This window comes from Pipistrellus hanaki (genome assembly GCF_964339955.1).
Source record: "Pipistrellus hanaki genome assembly, chromosome: 2".
Classification (NCBI taxonomy): domain Eukaryota; kingdom Metazoa; phylum Chordata; class Mammalia; order Chiroptera; family Vespertilionidae; genus Pipistrellus; species Pipistrellus hanaki.
This window is the reverse complement of record NC_140504.1, coordinates 25,799,351-25,820,213: the sequence shown is the minus strand read 5'-3', so window position 1 is coordinate 25,820,213 and position 20,863 is coordinate 25,799,351. Positions and strand designations below refer to the sequence as shown.

Here is a 20,863-nt window from a genome sequence, read left to right as displayed (position 1 = left end):
AAAAGATGCTATGTTGAATGCACCTTTCTCAGGAAGAATACCCTCTGTCCTAGATTGCCTGGTAGATGCATTCAGCCAGAGCCAAGCAGCTCTGTGTATCTGGGAATTTCATGATGTGGCGAGGATGCCAGAAGTTCAGTATATTGTTTGCCTTTGAGAACATCTATCTAGAGTCCCTGAAAATTCCCAAGATCTCCCTGTCCAACATCACTAAAACCCCACTAGTACAGGTTGGGGACAGACTGTTGGTTTTTAATTTTAGTTTCTGAGTTCCCTGGTCCAGACCAATAGTCCTATGGTATTCAATGTCTTCATAGCTTTCCTAATCCTCCCTTTACTGTAAAAGCATTGTGTAACTAGAAAATGCTATACAAATTTATGGCATTATCATGATAAGGATCCACATTTTTTTTTTTTTTTTTTTTTTGGTGGGGAAGGGAGGTATGCAATCGCTGGTATTACCAATTTCCCTTTATTCTCTAAAAAGAGAAGGGGATGTGCCTTTGATTTTAGTGATATGTTTCAAATCTGTGTGTACAGACTTATATTCATCCAACAAACATTTATTAAGAGTTCTAGGGAATGGTGGAAACAAAAGGAGGAAGTCATAATCTGTCCTCAGGCACCTTGTAGAGGATGTGAGTAAACAAAATTGTCCCTACAGTCCCAGGGGCTGAATATGTGCCATTTTGGTATACTCAGGTACCTCCCGGTACACCTCCAGCGAGCTCACGAGCACACTGTATCTCAATTCCACTCAGACGTGTCCGTGTTCCTCTCTATGCTAGAAGCTCCATTGGGTCTCATGTTCTATTACCTAATTTAGTGAGGGTATGGTATGTAGTAGGGGCTGAATTACACCTTGCAGAGCAAACATAATGAAAGCAATGCCCTTCCCTCAATATCTTTGCCAGCGTCTCTAAACCTTCTGGACAGCCTTTTCCTCTTGTCACTTTTTATATATCTCCCTGGATTGTATTCATTTGGGAACATAGCATTGGCTCCCTTGCTCCCAGCTCTATAAATCAGTTCTCTCTTCTGATTTCCATTATTCTTATTTTGGTTTCTTGCTGTGGCATGTGTGGGTGCCCATTCAGAAAATAGAGATTTAAACTCATGATAGGTAACAAAAGATAGACAGCTAAGTTAGCTTAGACCCACGGAAGAGTCAATGACATGCTGACTAGAAAATAGAAGGAAATGGCTGTGTCAAAAGCTTGGTGGGCTTCAGATATTATAAAAATTTCTTGTACAGGAATCTATAAGGGGGCTCTTGTCTCAAAAGTTATCTTCTTATTGTTTTTCTTCAAGGAAAGAATTGGTGGTGCTTGGCTCAGTTACCATTTAATCTTTTCGATGGCTCCTGTACCAAAACCCTATAATCAAAAATAAATAAATAAATAAATAAATAAATAAATAAATAATAATAATAAAAAGAACAGAGCCTGCATGGAGAATACACACACACACACACACACACACACACACACACACACACATATTTGACATAAAGATATAAATTTACTTTAGCAAAAATAAATTTATTTCTTTGAAGATTTAGCAAAAATATGTAGTCTGCTTACACAGAAAAAGTGGTTATTTTAAACAGTGTCTTGAAAAACACTCAAATCCTTATAGAAAAGACAGTATAAAATTTAAAAATAATTTTCCTTTGTTGTCTATTGTGTGCCATAGATATTTGTTTATCTGTAAAGGCATAGCTCATATATAAAGTGAATTATGATTTATCACCTCTAGCAATGCAATGGGAAAAATGAGAGTCTAAGATTTGCAGAAATACCTGCTTAAATAGAAAGCAAATGCTAACTTTAGAACCCATATTTTAAAGAAGCAAGAGTAATTAAAATATTTTATCACTATTTATTACTCACAATTTTGCTTAAAAGAAAAAGTTGATATAAAATTACTTTGCTTTGATTTTGTTGGTTTACCCCAAATGAACGTTCTGCCTTTAAATCTTATTCAGAAATGCCCGAGAACTGAAGGTAGAGAAAGTACAGTTAGAGTTGGACAACCAAGAGGTGGAAAAGAAGCTGCAAGAGTTCCAATCAACAAGGAGCAAAGACAAAGAAGAAAGAGAGTAGGTGATGTTTTTGGATAATTTCAGAGGAATAAACTGAATTATGCAAAGAACTATTTTATGTACTCTTGTCCTTCCAATAAAGATCTGTCCTGAATGAACAATTTCTGGCTTTTCCTGATGATCAAGCAATATTGAATTTCCCCTGTTTTTTTTCTCTTTGTGTTTCTTATGTAAGACATGTTGCTTTTTAAAATCACTATGACTTTTGTATCTTCTGGACTATATTTACTCTCACATGTTATTTCTCTGCTTTTATTTTTCTTCTGAATCATTTATAGTCTAGAATTTTCAGGACATTAATACAGAATTTGCCTTTTGCTCCCCTAAAATTGCCATCAACAGGAGATTGCTAGTCTATGTTTAGAGTCATTATTATTTATTTAAAACCTTTGAGGGGCAGGAGTTTACATGTACATACATATATAAGAATTGCTTACAACCATGAGTATGTTTGAAATATTTTAAACCAACATGCTTTAGCTGAAATTCAATTAAAGAAAATTCAAATGTTTATTATAGTTTCAGGATAATTTATCTTTGTCTATCTCCCTGGTCGGCAAACTGCGGCTCGCAAGCCACATGCAGCTCTTTGGCCCCTTGAGTGTGGCTATTCCACAGAATACCACGGCCGGGGCGAGTCTGTTTTGAAGAAATGGCATTAGAAAAAGTTTAAGTTTAAAAAATTTGGCTCTCAAAAGAAATTTAAATCGTTGTACTGTTGATATTTGGCTCTGTTAACTAAAGAGTTTGCCGACCACTGACCACTAGTCTATCTCTTTGAAAAATATTCATGACACATGCACACACCCTTTCTCATGACTAGAACATTGGTTTAAACAAGGCATCTCTATAGTGTATGTCACCACAGGTGACAAAGTTTATTGTGCACCTTGCTGCTCTTCTCTTAATGATCCAATTACCAGTTTTATTTCTTTTTACTTCACTGCTTTGGACTTCTCAGTGGCTCAAAAATGTGTCTATGAAAGAGAGTTTCTGAAATCAGCTCCCAAGAGTCAGTTTTATTTAGCTGAGGAACCTTTTCTCGGTATTCTAAAAATTGTTCTGAAGCTTGACTGAGTTTTCAGAAGAGTTAAATGCTTTATTAAGGTTCCATGGGAGGTAAATGTAGCCGGAATGAGAATGTGCCACTTCCTGGTTAGGAAGTTGGAAGCCCAGTGTTCTCATCTTGGCTTTCTTATCCATCATCTGTGACCTTGCGCAAGATTTTGTCTCATTACTTTTTAAGTGGGAACTGAACTCCCTGTTCTGTTGACTTAAAAAAAAAATTATGAGTCTCAAAGGTACTTTGAAAACTAAACCTTAGAGCAAACAGCTTGCCTTCTTTGTAATATCTGTTACCTTTCAACCTGGGAGCTAATTTTAAGTTTTAATAAAGAATTAATCACTTAGATCTGCTGAATATTTTTTATTATTGTTTTGCTTCCTTTTCCTGTTTATATCTGTGGACCCTTAGCTTTTAAAACTGCATGACAATCTGTAGTTTCCTATAAATCAGTAAAGCTATCTATAGTCATTATAATGTCCAAAAAAATGGAATACTTCATCTCTTTGGACATTTCACTTTTATTCATTTTATCTCAAAAATTCCAAATATGGTAAAGCTATATTTCAGAATTACCGAGGATGCTGTGGCATTATTGATATTTCATTTTCATTTTGTGGTGGTCTGTTACATGCTAACAACTGCATTTCCATTTTCTGAAACAGGAAAAATATATTTGTTTTCATTAAAAGGAGAAATGTGTTTAGTTATATTTTATTTTCTGTTTATTTATATTAAAGGTCAAGTGACTATCACTGGAAATCTGGAAAAGTGGGAAAATTGGGTAATCCGTCACATATACTGTCACAAAATAAAGGAAATGTTATTAAGGTAAGAAAATATTATTTGATTCTCAAGCAGTTTGCTAAGCAATAATATATAAATTATGTTTTCAGGTCTTGCATTACTTTCCATACTTAAGAGCTTACTGTTCTTGTTTTAACAACTGCATATTATTGGATTTTGATTAATTTTTTATAGGCTATATAGAACTTTCATATTCAGATATGTTTTTGTTTTTCATCTGCAAGTTGAATTTTTTAAAACTAATTTTTCCCATTCAGTTTTGTTTCTGGTGTCAAGTATTTGAAATAGAACTATGTAGGTTATTTGATATAATAAAGGGACAGATTTTTTTCTGCCTTTTTATTATATCACATTTGCTTAATATGTTGATGTGCTGCTTAAATAATAATTATTATCACTATCCTGTTGATTGTATATATGAAGATACCAAGGGAAAACTACTTATAGGTTGCCCAGCTATAGAATTACTTTATCTTTACTATCCTATATAATAAAAGGGTAATATGCAAATAGACCGAATGGCAGAACAACTAGTTGCTATGATGCACACTGACCACCAGGGGGCAGATGCTCAATTCAGGAGCTGCCCCCAGCCTGCAGGCCCCAAGAGCCCGATTGCAGGGCTGGTGAGCTGGCAGGAACGGCCAACCCCTCAGTCCCTCCCTCCCGGTCAGCTGGCTACTATCTCAGGTTGGTGAAAATGTTACTGGGAGGGGTGGCAGAGGACATGGGAGGTGCCAGACCAAGGCCCCCACCCTACTAGTCACCCCACACACAGAGGCGTCCAGCGGCAGGGGTGGGACCAATGAGTGGGTGGGAATGGCCAGCCTCTCGGTCCCTCCCCACAGCCAGCTGGCATTCTTTCCCACAGCCCAGACAGACACAGGCCTGCCCACAGCTGCAGATAGCTGCTGCTCACTCCTCTCCACCTGCTCCCTGCGTGGGAGGGAGGAGCCATCAGCAGGGTAGCAGGCATTGGTTAGGTGGGTCTGCTGAAGTCTAACCTGTTCAGAATTCCATGTTCTATGCTTAAAGCACCTGATCTTACCCTCCTCAGTGGTGATATGACCTGAAGTCTAATTAGACCTTTTAGTGAGATGGGTTGTCATGCCCCAGGATTCTGCAAGTAGAATCCTCCAACGAATAAATGCAGTTGAATGTTCAGGTGTGACCAGAATGACCTTGATAGTGCCACCAGCGCCCTGGAATGCTCTCAGGCATTGGGCCCATACCCCATCCCTTACCATGAAGGAAATTTCACACAAAGCATCTTCCATGAGCCGGCCTCCACTGGGGGATCACAGTCTCCTACTTGAGCTTGAAGTATATCCTGGGATGCGCCCACCTTGGGTGCAAGATGGTGAATGGGGAACTGGGGGTGGGTGGCAGTGGGGGGCAGGGCCGGCTGCTGGCAGCCCAGCGAGATGGCCCTGATCACAGGCCAAGCCTAGGGACCATACCTGCACATGAATTTCATGCACCGTGCCTCTAGTGTATCATAAAATAACATTGCATTATATGTATGATTAAAGCCAGATGAGTGCCATTCTATAAAGAAAACTGTTTTGCTTCTGAATTCGTTAGTACAAGATCCATGACTTTGTGAGTTTTAACTTAGATAGCTTTTACTTTTTATATACCTGTCATTAAACTTTCATTGGGCAGTTGGCATCTACAAACATTTTGCTTGGTGCTTCTAAACTTTTTGGCTTTGAAAAAGCATTTTATATTACTGAAATATGTTTCTTTAATTTTTGGATTAAAAGTTTTATAATCCACCTTCTGTTTTTTATTATCTATCTGAGACATAGTGTTCCATGTTTTAGATGCTATTATAAATATAATGTATTAAAAATGATGACTCTGTGATTCTTATCTAATTCATTCTTTGTAATTATTTTTATTTTTAAAATATATTTTTCTGAGAAGAAGGAAGAGGGAGAGAGAGAGAGAGAGAGAAACATCAGTGATGAGAATCATTGATTGGTTGCCTCCTGCATGCTTCCTACTGGGAGTGAGCCTGAAACCAGGCATGTGCCTTGACCAGGAATCAAACTGTGACCTCCTGGTTCTTAGGTCAATGCTCAACCACTATTGAGCATTGGCTATTCTTTAGTATTTATTAAGTGCCTTCTTTGTCATGTAGTGAATTTTTCTTGTTCTCCAGGAGATCCTTATCCAATGTGGAAGACAATGTAAAATATAGAAAACATCAGTATGTAATTTTTCATAACTATTTAGTGTATGAGCTATCTGTGCTTGAGAAATAATAGTTTAGTTCTGAAAATATTTGAAAGTCTACCAGATGTGTTTGTAAGAAAACAGTGATGAATAAGTCATAATGCTAGTGCCCACAATCTTCATAATTGAGTCAAAGGATGAAAGCATGGAGGGTTGGGTGCTATAGAAGGTGGGTATCCTTATCTAATAAAGAAGGAATATGCTAATTGATCATCACTCCATCACAAATATGGATGCACCCACAGCTGAGGCCAAGTTCCCTTAAGGAGCCTTAATGAGCAATCAGCAGGGACTTGAGGCTAAGCCCTCCCCCGCCCCCATGGGACATGACAGGAGACGTCAGGCCATGCCCCCCACCCAGCAGGGCTTGACAGGGGACCTCAAGGCACTCCTCCCACCTTGGTCTAAGATGAGGGACCTCAGGCCATAACTCCCGTTCTGGTGCTGGGCCAGGGGACCTGAGGCTATGCCCCCTGCTTTTGGGGCTCGAGAAGAGTGGGACTGGCCAGGACTGGATCTCACAAGATTTTGAGGCACATGTGGGTGGGTGGGGACTTGTCCTGTGGTGCGCCCCAGACTTTGATAGGAGGAAGGTTTTCATATACATTTTACTAATTTTCTTTCATCTCTGACACTTCTATTATAGAGAAAGGGCAAATAGCAATATTAAATTATTTCCTCTAATTAATCCCCTTTTAATGTGCACAAATTTCGTGCACTGGGCCACTAGTCCTAGTATAAGGTGAGCTAGGACAGGAGGGGAGGCCTTAAATAACGTTGATTTTTTTCATTGGATGAATGGAATTCCCTGCAGCTTTGGAACAGGAGGATAGTAAGATTAAGGTGATGCTTTATGATGGTTGATTTTGTTCAAATATCCAGTGTATTTTAAGTTTATAAATATAGAGCAAATGACATCCAAACTGTTTTGCTCATGCATTGCATTAATAAAGAATATATTTTGAGCACAGCTTTGTGCCCATGAACTCTTTATTTATAAATAGAATTCAATTATATATATATATATATATATATATATATATATATATATATTTGTTTACTAATATATCATGTAAATTGTAAAGCAAAATATAGATATTAATCAAGGATAATATGTAGATTTTTCTTTGATATTCTCTTCTCTTTTCCTGAGCTTCCTCAGACATGCATACATGCTACTTTGGAGGCCACTGGTATAGAGGCAGAGAGATCTTCAAAAGAATCTAGAGATCTTTAAGAGAATTTGATGAGAAGAATCTAACTTAAAATGTAGCAGAATAATTACAAAGGATACATGAAACTAAAAAAAAAAGGGAAAGGAAAGGAAGAAATCATATATATAATTGATATTGCAGTCTGGGTTAGCTAGGAGATAGAATAAAGAGAGAAGTTAGAAAAAGAGTTCTGGGATATTGATTTAGACCTTCTTCTCTTCCTTTCTCTCCTCCTTCCTTCCTTTTCCCCAGCTTTATTGAGGTATAATGACAAAATTGTAACATATTTAAAGTGTTCAATATGATTATTCAATATACATATATGTTGTAAAACTAACCCTGCCCACTGTGCTGAATTGATTATTTATCTATTGCCTCACATATTTCTCTCTCTTTCTCTCTCTTTCTCTCTCTCTCTCTCTCTCTCTCTCTCTCTCTCTCTCTCTCTCTCTCTCTCTCTCTCTGTGTGTGTGTGTGTGTCTGTTTTATCAGAACATTAAAGTTCAACCCTTTTAACAAATTTCAGAGATTTAGTTTTTATTTGATTTAGGATATTTTTTTCCATTGATTTAAAAAATATATACCGGTATTTTAGATTTTTTACTTACAGGAAGGGAGAGGGATAGAGGGTTAGAAACATCGATGAGAGAGAAACATCAATCAGCTGCCTCCTGCACACCCCTTACTGGGGATGTGCCTGCAACCAAGGTACATGCCCTTGACCGGAATTGAACCTGGGACCTTTCAGTCTGCAGGCTGATGCTCTACCCACTGAGCCAAACTGGTTAGAGCTCCATTGATTTTTAGAGAGCGTGAAAGGGAGGGTGAAAAGACGCACAGAGAAATATTGATGTGAGAGAGAGACACTGATTGGTTGCTTCCCACATATGCCCCAACTGGAGCTTGACCAGAATCAAATCCTTGACCCTTCAATCCATGTGCTGACACTCTAAACACTGAGCAAAACCGGCTCGGGCAAGATTTAGAGTTTTTATTTGGATTCTCATGTGTTTGTAGAAGCTGAGCAAGTAAATGTGGTTCCTGAGAATCTATAAAAAGCTCAGGTGTGAAGGGAAAAGCTCCAGGTATATGGAGGCCAAGGGAACTTTAATATTTACCCACTCTCTGTTTTACACCAGTCAACAGCTTAGCTGCTTTGTCTGTTTTATCTCATTAAGTGCTTATATCACTCTTAAAAGGCAGCAGTTATTTTTCTAGTTCCACAGATGAAGTAATTTAACATCAAATAAGTAACTTGCTCAAGGTCAAGCATCAGGGCCAGGATTTGAGAGGCAGGCTTTCAGGCCGGCTCTAAGATAATTCGCCAGCTCTGCAGTGAAGGGAGCCTGAGAAGAGAAAGAATGGTGGGAGGAGACTCAAAATAATGTGATTTCCTGGAAGGGGAAAGTGAAGGAGGGTGTTTTTAGAAAATATAGAGAAGTCAACCCTCTCTGATACATTGTGTAGTGGAAAAGTTTTGAGTCTAGTTTTAGACCAGTGTTTTCTCCACAGGGGGCAATCCCTTCCCCCAGAAGACACTGGCAATGTTTGGAGACATTTGATTTCACCAATGAGAGTTGTTTGTTTGTTTGTTTGTTTTGCTAATGGTATGTAATGGTTACAGTCCAGGAGTGCAGCTATACATCCTACAGTACATTGGACAGCTCTCATAGCAAAGAATTATTTTAGCCAACGTCAAGAAATCCTGTTTAGACTAAATTCCTCACTCATTTCCTTAGTGTTGTGATTTTTCAGACAAGTCATTTGACCTTCCTGAGGTTTTGTCACTGTGTTTGTAAACATGCATAATGATGCTCGTTAATTACTTCACAGAGTCTTTAGCAATGTGTGAGATACTAGGTGTGAAACCAATTGTAACATCAACTGAAAATCACATTAAAATGTCTATTTATGGGGAATGAGAATTTCTAGAAACACAGAATTTGATTTGATGATTGGGTCATTATTAGATGTAGAGATGAGTCAGTTTGTGGTTGCGAGATGGATTCACAAAGCAGAGTAAAGATTAAAGATGCAAATGAGGGAAGTGCCAGTTTCTGGGGGTTGTAGTATTTTTTTTTTCATTTTAATTTCTTTATTGATTGAGGCATTACATATTTGTCCTCATCCCCCCATTTACTCCCCGCCATCACCTCCCCCGCCCATCATGTCTTCACCCCTCTGTTGTCTGTGTCCATTGGTTAGGCTTATATGCATGCATGTAAGTCCTTTGGTTGATTTCTTCCTCTTACCTCCATCCTCCCCTACATTTCCTCTGAGGTTTGAAAGTCTGATCGATGCTTTCCTGTCTCTGGATCTGCTTTTATTCATCAGTTTATGTTGTTCATGTTACAATTCAGACATATCATTAAGGTAGAAATATTGGAAATTTTGATTATAACAATGAGATTAATTTATCTGTAACTTGTATAACTTTACAAGTTTAAAAATAAAAGTTTGATTCCTAAGAATTGATTATTTTAATCCCATTTTTCTTTTTTGCTGTTTGGTACATAGCATCTGAGTAGCTACTTAAAGGACTTGAACAACAAGTGCCTTTTTGAAGCAAAACCACTAGCTTTATTGAGAATAATTAGGCCTAAATTTTCACATGACTGTGGTTGATACAGCCATAGACATAGAGTCAACCTCTGTTCCCATATTCTCATGTACAAATTGGGCAATTGAGTGTGCAAATTACAAATTGAAAAGTAGGCATGAACTGACAGTGTCTGTGTAGCTGTGCACGCTCCTTCATATTTATCTGTGTACTTCAAATGTTGGTTTTAATGACCAAGGCAAGTAGGTGCAATTGGCCAATCTGTTTTATATATTTAAATCTTAAGATCCCAGCATTTTAAGTGAATATTTGTCTGAAATACCTAGCAGTGAGTCTTATTTACCTTTTATTTCCTACAATTGGAAAAGTCAAGGATCACAAATAATATATTTGGAGGTTAAGTCTATGATGCTTAAATATGTGGTTTCTAAATTGGTCAAATAAGATAATAATATTGGCTCCTACAGTATATAAGCAGAGTAGCTCAGTCATAATTTAGTTCAGATCCAGTCTATGCAAATATTAGACTTTGTGTCTTTCACAAAGATCAGAGCTAGAAAAGCCTTTATAATATTTGAATAGCAGTGCTTTCCTAAAATCATTTGATGATATCTAATGATATTTGTTTAACATAAGATAATTTAGTCTCAATAATTTATAGTGCTTTAAAAGATTGTTTTTATATATTTCCAAAATGTATTTTCTTTTTTATAAAATTTTATTAACTTAATTACGAGGTCTAGTTATGCTTTAATGAGGATCTATTAATTTTATATTATTCTTTCAAAAATTTTGTTTTCAAGATGCACCAAAATTTTATAACTTTTGATATTTTTGTTAATGACTTAAACTTTCTTTGAATAAGAGAATGTATAACTAACAAATAGTATCTATTTCATTCATATAGCCTTTTCCTGGAAAAGTAAGATTAAAATTACTGAAGGAGAAGCTTCAAGGTAAACAGTTTACCATTGTATTATTAGTTGCTATAGATATAATTTTTTTTTTTTACATTTGAATTACATAGAAAATTGAAGTGCTAGAATTGTTTTATGCAATAGAAAGCTTCCACATCCCCAGATGATGACTCTTTACCTTTAATACTCAAAATACATTTTACTTATGTTTCTTTGTAGTGGAGGGGGGATTATTTTATTTACAAAGACTATCAACTTAGAATATGATTATAATATAGCATTTTTCATAGGGAGGACTTTCATAGCACTAGTACTTAAAGTTTATTAATATCATCTTTTAACTAGGATAATAATTTGGCAGTATAAATTATAAATTAAAAATGTACTCTAGGAAATTAAGGGAATATTAACAAATTCATTTATATTTTAATATATTTTGACAACAAAAACCTAAGTTAATATTGAATATATAATAATTCCAAATGAAATAAGACTTTTTAATAGAGGACAAACCCATTTGATTTGAATGGCTAAGATGATTTGGCAGAACAAGTTCTAGAAATGTATAACATTTAGTATAGAAGAAGTTCTGTGTGGGCTTCAGTTTGATCTGGAGATATGACAGAATGCCACAGGTATTCTATCAAGAGCATAGTTTTTATGTTTTTTTTTTGTGTGTGTGTGTTTAAAATAACATATAATATATATATTTTTAAATGCCCCACACTGGGATCAAGCCTGCAACCCAGGCATATGCCGTGACTTGGAATTGAACCATGACCTCCTGGTTCATAGTCAACACTCAACCACTGAGCCACACTGGTCAGACAAGAACATAGTTTTTAACACTTATTACATTCTATAATTTTACATGCCCCGTTTAAGTGAATTTTAAGCAGAGCACATGTGGGTGAATATGTGTGGCCCTGAGGTCATAGGAAGGGAACTGTGGGGTCCTCAGCCTACTGGGAGGATTAGGCTTGGCCACCTGCCATGCTTACTGGCCAACTAATACTTAAACATTACTTGATAATTTAGAAATATGCATAGTTTCATTAATTACTTGATTAATTGAAAATCTAAACATCATATTACAAAGTGATTAGTCTGACTTTTCTTTTTTTTTTTTTTCTTCCAGAGCCAGTGAAACAAGGTTTTAATTATCAGATGGCAAATTTTTCTGAAAGAGAAAAGCCCAAGATGAGAGGGAAAGTGTGTGGGCAGTGTGAGAACAAAACCGCTCTGCTTGTACGTACACTCTACTGAGATTCTGGCATAGAACTTACCCGTGGTCCCAGATACTGTCCCAACTTTTCCTGCTCTGCTATCGACACACTTTCCCTCTGTGACTCTTACTGTGACACCTTGGGATGGAGTGTGCCTGCTGCTGGGGAAGGCCCACAGGGCCCTGAGGCGCCTCCTCCGGCTCCGGGGTGAGGCACTAACTGCTTGAACTTGCCCTCTCTGCCCTACAACCCAAACCAAACCTACAACCCAAACCAAAACTGCAGCAGGCATTCTCCTCTCCTCTGACCCCCACATCTCCCTCTGTGCCCCTTTTGGTCACACGTGAAGAGTCTGTTATACTTGCTATCACCATGTTCTCTCCTCTTATTCTCCTCTCTCTCTCTCTCTCTCTTTTAATTGAGGTATATTTCACTTACCGTGAAGTGGAAAGATCTTACTAGTAAATGTATACATAACTAGATGCCTTCCTAGAAATGTCTGCACTCCCAGCAAGATAACAGAAGACTTGTGCCTTTTCCAACTCATCCCCACAGCAAAGGCAGCCACTGTTGTGATTTTTAGCTCCTTATACATAGTGGTGCCTGTTTTTGAACTTCATGTAAATGGAATTATAAGGTATATACACAGGGGTGGGCTAAGTAGGCTTACCGGCGTGAGTAAATGAAACACAGAGTTTATTCTTGATTTATTTATTTATTTATTTATTTATTTATTTATTTATTATTAACATACTTTTGCCCACCCCTGTGTGTGTGTGTGTGTGTGTGTGTGTGTGTGTGTGTGTGTGTATATAATTTTTCTTTGTGTGTAAGTTTTGCTGCATGTGGAGATGTGGAGATTCACTCACATTACATTTATCAGTAGTTTGTTCATTTGTATTACTGACTAGTATTGCATAGGATAGATACACCAAGATTTACTTGTTTGTTCACGTGTTGAATGACATGTGGGTTGTTTCTGTTTTTCCCTGTTATGTTGATGGCTGTTGTGTGTACATTTATGTGCAAGTCTTCCTCCTTCCCCCCAATGACATTTGTTCTTTCTTTTCTTAAAAGTTTTAAAGCGAACTTTAAAAAATAGTTCAAAAGATAATGCTTTCTGACAGCTCTCTAACTTTTCATTGGTGTCAATGCCATGAACTTTAAAAAAAATATCGTAAAATACATCATAATTTAAAAGTTCCCATCTTAGCCATTTTAAATGCTCAGTTCAGTGGCATTAAGTATCTACATTGTCTGAAAATGCAGACATTTATAAAAATATTGGATTTATTTGATTGTAGATTTTATCATTTTTAAAAATAAATGATTAGTATTGCAATTAATGACAAAAAATTGACTTAATGATTAGTAATGTGGGGCTGTGCCTGAAAGCTTTAAGCTTTGAGCCAGAATTTGGGGTTGAAATTATGGCTCCATTAACTATACTACTTGACAAATTCTTAATCATTTTGTTCTTAATCACCTTCACAATAGAGATACAATGGTCATTATCACTTTAGGGGGTTGTTGTGAGGATTAAATGAGATGAAACATGTAAAGCCCTTAGAACAGTGAGTAAATGCTCAGTAAACATTGTGAATATTGTTCTTTGATTCTAGCCTTCTCTTTTAGTTTCATTATACTATAGTTACATAATATTTCTTACTGTTTTCACCTTTTTGTAGTGTTGGCCTAGTCATTTTATATATCTGATAAATCTGTCTACATTAACGTAGGTAACTATGTCATCATATGGGGAGTTACCATTATTAAAATAATACAATTTAAAAAAATTAATGGACATAAAATGTCTGTTGAATTTTTAATAAGAGCTTAGCCTACTTTCCTATGTTTTATACATTCTAGTGCCTTATTAGTGCATTCAGCTGCTGCATGGCATCAACTGGGAGCCTGTTAGCATACAGCATCTCAGATAGCATTTCAAACATCACCAAATTAACCGGTAGAAGGCAGAAGAGCTTGGTCAACCTCTCTCCAGTCTGCCCCAACCGCTTTAGGCTTTCAGTTCCCTGTTGAGGGAAAGAGGAAGGGTGGGGAGAACACTGGAGGGCACCCTCAAGGGGAGGGAATGAAAGAGAGTCAAAGGGAATGTGAGCTCCTTGACAGAGACTTCCTGGCACCATCTTGTCATGATTTCTTATTTGCACCACCAGTGTTCTGAACCTGGGCCAGCTCAAGGAAAGGAGGTATTTTAGCCATTCTCGCTGCTTTTTGTCCTGGTGGTAAGAGTGTTGAAATGACTGCCACTGCACGGTGGTACTTTCACTTGTAGTAAAAATTCCATTTTCTTCTCTCTTAACTTTCAGTCTTGCTTGGTACCAGTATAGAGACAAGTACATAACATTTTTCAATTTGTCCCTAAACTTAAAAATTACACTTTAACACGTAAAGAATTTGGAAGATAAATGTATACTTGTCTGTAATCATTTCACCAGTCATAACCGTTGCTGACATTTTGAAATAATAATTTTGTTTGAGGAATCTTCTAAAAATATTTTTTAAAACCATGTTTTGAGAAGCATCAGTGAAAGAGTATACTCAAGGAAGTGTATGGGGCCTTTTAAAGGCAAATTGTATGCAAACCATTTGAAACTAAGTGTACCCTGTTAATCCATACAGTAAGATAAAAAGACTAACGCTGGGAGTAGTTTTGATCCAGAGACAGTGCGGTGTAGTTTGTATCAGGTCAAGAAATTTGACCTGATGATGCCTATTGTTTTATGATTTATTAAAAAAATGTTACATGCATACTTTCATCTTACACACATATAAGACATTCTATCGAGTATAGTTATTTTGATATGAGAGTAATTTGTTTACAAATTAGTTTTTCTGAGTTAAATCTTAACTGGGACAAATGGTTGTTCCAGTTTCCTTGGACTGCACTATAGGTATGTAATGGAAGAAATAAATATAATAGCAATAGCATCTATACACAAACATCTTATCAAAGTCATATTATAAGATTGTGTTTTTTGTTTTGTTTTTTAAATATCTTTTAAGGTATGTCTTGAATGTGGAGAAGATTACTGTTCAGGATGCTTTGCTAAAATTCACCAGAAGGGGGCACTGAAGTTCCACAGAACAACTCTTTTGCAGGTATGGCTTTAAAATACTTTACTGGAAATGTATTTATAGAACGTTTCAACACAAAGACATTTAAAACATGCTTAATTATCGAGAATTTAGGATGATTTGCACTAATTTCTAAAATTCTATTAGGTACAGACAATCTTTACATACTTAAAATTATTTTACTGAACACTAATCTGAATCCTATTTTGCTATTTAAACTGTGTTTTAATGTAGTTCCTAAAACACTTAGCTTGATTAGAATTTTTATGTCATGCATTCTATCTGTGAATTTGACATTTAAAAATTAGACCATATTTTAAACTATTGTTTTAATTGAATACATGATCTAAGTATTATTTCTATCTAACTTATGTTTGACATTTTATGTTTAGTTTAAAAATTATTATTTTATTTGTCCTCATTATTATGTAAATAAGCTTATCTCTCAGGTTTCCCCCTACATATTAGAACCTTTTATTTATCTTCATATAGTCATTGGTTTTTGAAATGCCTAAACTCAAACCATGTGAGCTGGTCTTAAAATTCTACTACTTGAGCAACTAATATGGTTCAATGTAGATATGAAATTATAGCACTTACTAGAGGCCGAATGCATGAAATTTGTGCCAGGAGCTCTGCCCTGACAGCTTGCCTTGGCCCTCGTAGCCACAGCTTCGTCCGGAAGGTCTTCTGGAAGGATGTCTAGAAGGTCGTTTGGCTGTCTGGTCTAATTAGCATATTGTGCTTTAATATTATTATAGATGTTTAATGATGCCTTGGTTTCTCATAACTTTCATTCCTTTGACAACAAATATTCATTGAGTACCTTTAGGAAGCAGTATCTGTGAGAGGCAGTGACCTTGCACAGTTGAATATCACTAGGATCCTGCGCTTGGATCTGGAGATAAAACAGAACCAAGGAACTTGTGTAATGGGTTAAGGATTTTATTATTTCTTAGAGGCAAAGGGATGGGGATGATTGGATCTATATTTTGAAAGATCACTGGTAGATTTAAACCTTTACATTTAAAAATACATTTGTATTGATTCAGAGAGGAAGAGAGAGAGGGAGAGAGAGAGAGAAACATCAATGATGAGAATCATTGATCAGATGCCTCTTGCCTGACTCCTACTGGGGATCGAGCCCACAACCCGGGCATGTGCCCTGACTGGGACTCAAACCATGACCTCCTGGTTCATAGGTCAATGCTCAACCACTGAGCCATGCCAGCTGGGCTTTACATGTTACTTGAATATAAATATCAGTAGCTCTAAAGACCCAAGTAATGATAATGCAAAACCTAAAATTGATCTTACTCATATTAATATTTATCAATGTCAATTACTTTCAAATGGCTACTCAATGTTTGGATTATCCTGATAGAAATGCAGAAATGATGGAGGGAGAAGGACAAAGAAACGACAAAAAACAAACCCAACTCCCTGCTATTGTCTCCCCTCAGGATGGTGCAATTGAACTGTCATAAGAAATAAGAGTTGCTATATACAAAAGTGAGTGTAATTGCTAACATGGAACCAGTATAAAATTTAACTAAAGACACTCCACTTTAAGGGAGAAAAGTATAATTACCCTACTGTGCATTTATGTTAGGAATTTTCCATTCAATGATTTATTCAGCACATTGTTTGAGCTATTACTTAGTGAGTGTAGATACTGCTGGTATGGAAGATACAGAGAGAAATAAGACATGGTTTCTCCCTCAACTTCAGGATCTGACACTTATGATTTAAGTCTGATTCTCTTCTCTCTCTCACTCCTTCACCTCTCTCTCTCTCTCTCTCTCTCTCTCTCTCTCTCTCTCTCTCTCTCTCTCTCCACACACACACACACACACACACACACACACACACACAAAACATACACACACACACACACACACACACACACACACACACGGAGAGGAAGGAGAGGGAACATACATTTCAATAAATGTTAACCTTTATTATGTAAGTCTCTGCCAAGTAAAATGCATGAAGGAAATTATTAAATTATCTTGCTTTTCTCTCTGTTCCCATCCTCTTCCCTGCCTTTCTCTGTGTTAAGGGTCCAGATGCTCTTGTGCCTTGGCCTGATGACCATGGCTCAGCAATGAGTGGACATCTCTTTCTGTTTATCAATTATTAACCAGTCATAGAGTGTTTTTGGTTTTCTGCCCTTTTGGTACTATCCAAGTCATAAGAGATTTTTTTAATTGAGTGCTGGATTCATACCCAATCTGAGAAGTTAGGGTGGACATTTTAAGGGATTAAGCAAAGGAAAAAAAGAAAGAAAGACTCATAGATACTGAAAACAGTATGGTGATGGCCAGAGGAAAAGGGGGAAGTACAGAAAGGTAAAAGGGGGGAAATGGTGATGGAAGAATACTGGAGTTGGGGTGGTAAACATATGCTACAAGTGCTGATGGTGTATTGTAAAATTGTATACCTGAAACTTGTATAAATTTATTAACCAATGTCACCCTGATAAATTCAAATTTTTTAAAAAAAGTAGAAACAAAAACAAACAAAAAACAAGTGTTTTATAGGATGCGAAGAAATTTGGTGGGAAAGTATTTGATTCTCTAACAACTCTGCTGTACACCTGAAACTAATACAAAATAATATTGAATGTAAACTGGCATTGAAAATTAAAATAAAAAAAAATGGTGTAGCCATTATGGATAACAATATGGCAATTCCTAAAAAAAAATAAAAATAAAATTAGTATATGAGGGGAAAAAAACATTACTAAATAAAAAGCAAGCATTCTAGGCTAATGGCTGCTATACCTTATCTTTTTAACCTAGTTATTATAAAGCATAGCCAAATTTGAGTATTCTAAATCATTTGACCCCCATCTTCTAGCCCAGTGAGTCTGTATGAAGTTCATTGTCAATTAGTATCATTTTGTTCTGTCATATCTTGTTTTACTTACAAAAAAAAAAATCCCTGAAAAACTGAAAGCAAACTATTTCCATTTCCATATTGACTAACCTGATAATTTCACAGGGCCTTTCTTTTGACTTATGATTGATTTAGACTTGGCAGTGAGCTTGACACACAAGTTTATTTTTACCTCTCAGACTGTTAAATAATTACTTATCTGAAAAATAGAGTGTAAATGTGCACCGGGAATTACTAAGGATGAATATTCTACTTCTATATTTAGAATCATTTTCAACACTAATGGTTTAAAAAAGATGATTGTAGTGGGTGAGCTTCACATTGATAAAAAATAGGTCTTAATATAGCAGGAATTTCTATTATCAGAGATAATGGAAGATAGGAGAAAAAACAAACTAAAGGCATTTTAATGTGAAGTATGACATACACAAAGGGAGGTTGGATTAAACAAATCAATATATTCTGATATGTATATTTTCTTAATTGGAATGGAGATTTCCATAAGTGGATAGAAGAGATCTTAGGAAATGGAGAGGCGAATAAGAAGAAATAATTGAGGTAGAATTTCTATGTTTTCTGGTATAAAACCTTTATTTTTAGCATCTTTACATTTTGATCTTCAAATAAAGGTATGCCTATATAAATATGGCTATCAGTGGGAATATATGCTTGCTTGAACAAAGTTACAGAAAAATAATTATCAGGAAGGACTTCAGTTATCATCACAGTACAATTTATGCTTATTGACTTTATGGTAGAATTTTTTTTTCCTTTTAGTTGACAGTAACCAATATTATCTAGCTTATGGACTCACAGTATTATCATTCTGTTGCCATTTAGAATAATATTATATTTTCATTTTATTTATTTTTTATTTATTTTTAATTTACACAATATATTAGTTTCAGCTGTACAGCATAATAATTTAATAGTTGTTTCTATTGCTCATTGACCACCACGATAAGTCTAGTTAACATCCGTCATTATACAATTCCAAAAAAATATTTTTATTGCGATGAGGACTTTTAAGATCTATTCACTTAGCAACTTTCAAATAGACAATACAGTACTATTAACTACAGTCACCATGTTGTCCATTATATTGCCATGACTTATTTGTTTTATAAGTGGAAATTTGTATCTTTGGATCCCCATTTTGCCCATTTCCCCCACACTCCACCCTTGCCTCTAGTGGCCACCAATCAGTGCTCATAATATATATTTTCAAATTGTAGCTAGTCATTTTGGATAATATGGTTACTTAATTGGATGATCTTAAAAAAAATTCATTCTGGAGCAAGGGAGAGGGAGAGTGAGAGAGGGAAACATTGATTGGTTGCTTCATGCACAAACTTGCAACTTGGGTATGTACCCTGACCAGGATCATGTAACCTTATAGTGTAGGAGACAACACTCCAACCAACTGAGCCACACTGGCCAGGGCTAGTAGCCCAGTAGCCCATTTTAAATGTCATGTGTACACTATTATTGACGCTATGATGTACCCCCAGATCCTCCTCTTTAATACTGAGACAATCATTCCCTACCTCACTGAAGTGTTGCCTGTGGATTAGCTATAGTTAAGCCTTCCCATGAATTATTTTGCTCAAAGGGAATGGCTGCTTCCAAGCTTAAACTCCATCACTGGAGGCAGCCTATTTTCTGGGCCAATTTCTGGTTGATGTGAGGGTACATTGCCAGCAGCCCACTTACCTCCATTGTCAACTCTGATGGGCTTTCAAAGCTCCCCGCCTTGGGATTGGCAGTTGCATTGAAGTCAGCTGTTGCCTCTACCCTACTCTCCTCCCCTTCACTGTCCAGGTGTCCTTCTCTGAGCAGGAAAAGCCATGCAGGCAGAGCTCAGCATTTGTTTCCTGGGGAACAAACATGACATTATGCTATTTAGAGTGAAATTACAGATAATTGTTGCCCTAAATTTAGAGTAATTTAGCGCTGCTGTTTTGAAGGTCAATATATAACATCTTTTTCTTTACTTTCCAAATTCTGAATTAAGTAGGAAATAGATATTAGATCTGGAAGGCAGAAATCAAAATATCAATTTTATTATTGATACAATCAAAATTGGTGGTTGTAACATGAATATATAGACAAATTCAACTTCCTGGTACTTCCTTAAATTGAACCTTCTTCTGATTCTTTTTTTTTTTTTTTTTTTTCCCTCATTCACCCCACCAAATTGTAGACATTTATGTACCTTTGGCAGAGCAGGGCCTAACCAGTACAACTCCTCAGTGAGGGTCTAGATTGGAATGCATCCCTCTCTGGAGAGGCAGCTGAGAGAACCCAGAAGGGCAGAAGGCTCACTTCCTTCTCCCAAAGTCTCACCTAGAAATGGATGGGAAGTAAATGTTCCTTCAAAAAGGAGTTATTATAATTCACATGATTTTAGAATCCCGGTGATGTAAATATACTAAACAGGTATATTACATTTGCTATTTGTAATTATTAGTTAATATTATACTTAAGAAGAAATAAAGCATTTAAAATATAAATAAACCACTGAGTACTGGCATGCTTTATCTGTTTTTTTCAGTGGGACTATTGCATATTTCTTGTGCCACAAGTCTGTGTTCATTGTCCTTCAATATGATTGTTACTTTGTCCTTTATCAGTTTTTTTTCAAAACTATATTGTTATTAACTAGTCCCTCTTTTATACCTCCTGATATTTTTTTTTCCCCAGAGAAGAAGAGAGAGAAAAAGAGAAA

General features: G+C 36.3%; 1 protein-coding gene across 1 annotated transcript in view; it reads left to right on the top strand.

The window, feature by feature from the left end:
- ZBBX (zinc finger B-box domain containing) overlaps positions 1–20,863 on the top strand; it is a 102,468-nt gene that overhangs the window by 9,735 nt on the left and 71,870 nt on the right. Inside the window, exons 3-7 of the mRNA XM_084872647.1 lie at positions 1,988–2,101; positions 3,908–3,998; positions 10,897–10,945; positions 12,045–12,154; positions 15,160–15,255. Of these exons, the coding sequence (XP_084728773.1) occupies positions 1,988–2,101; positions 3,908–3,998; positions 10,897–10,945; positions 12,045–12,154; positions 15,160–15,255 (460 nt within the window). The remainder of the gene's footprint in view (positions 1–1,987; positions 2,102–3,907; positions 3,999–10,896; positions 10,946–12,044; positions 12,155–15,159; positions 15,256–20,863) is intronic.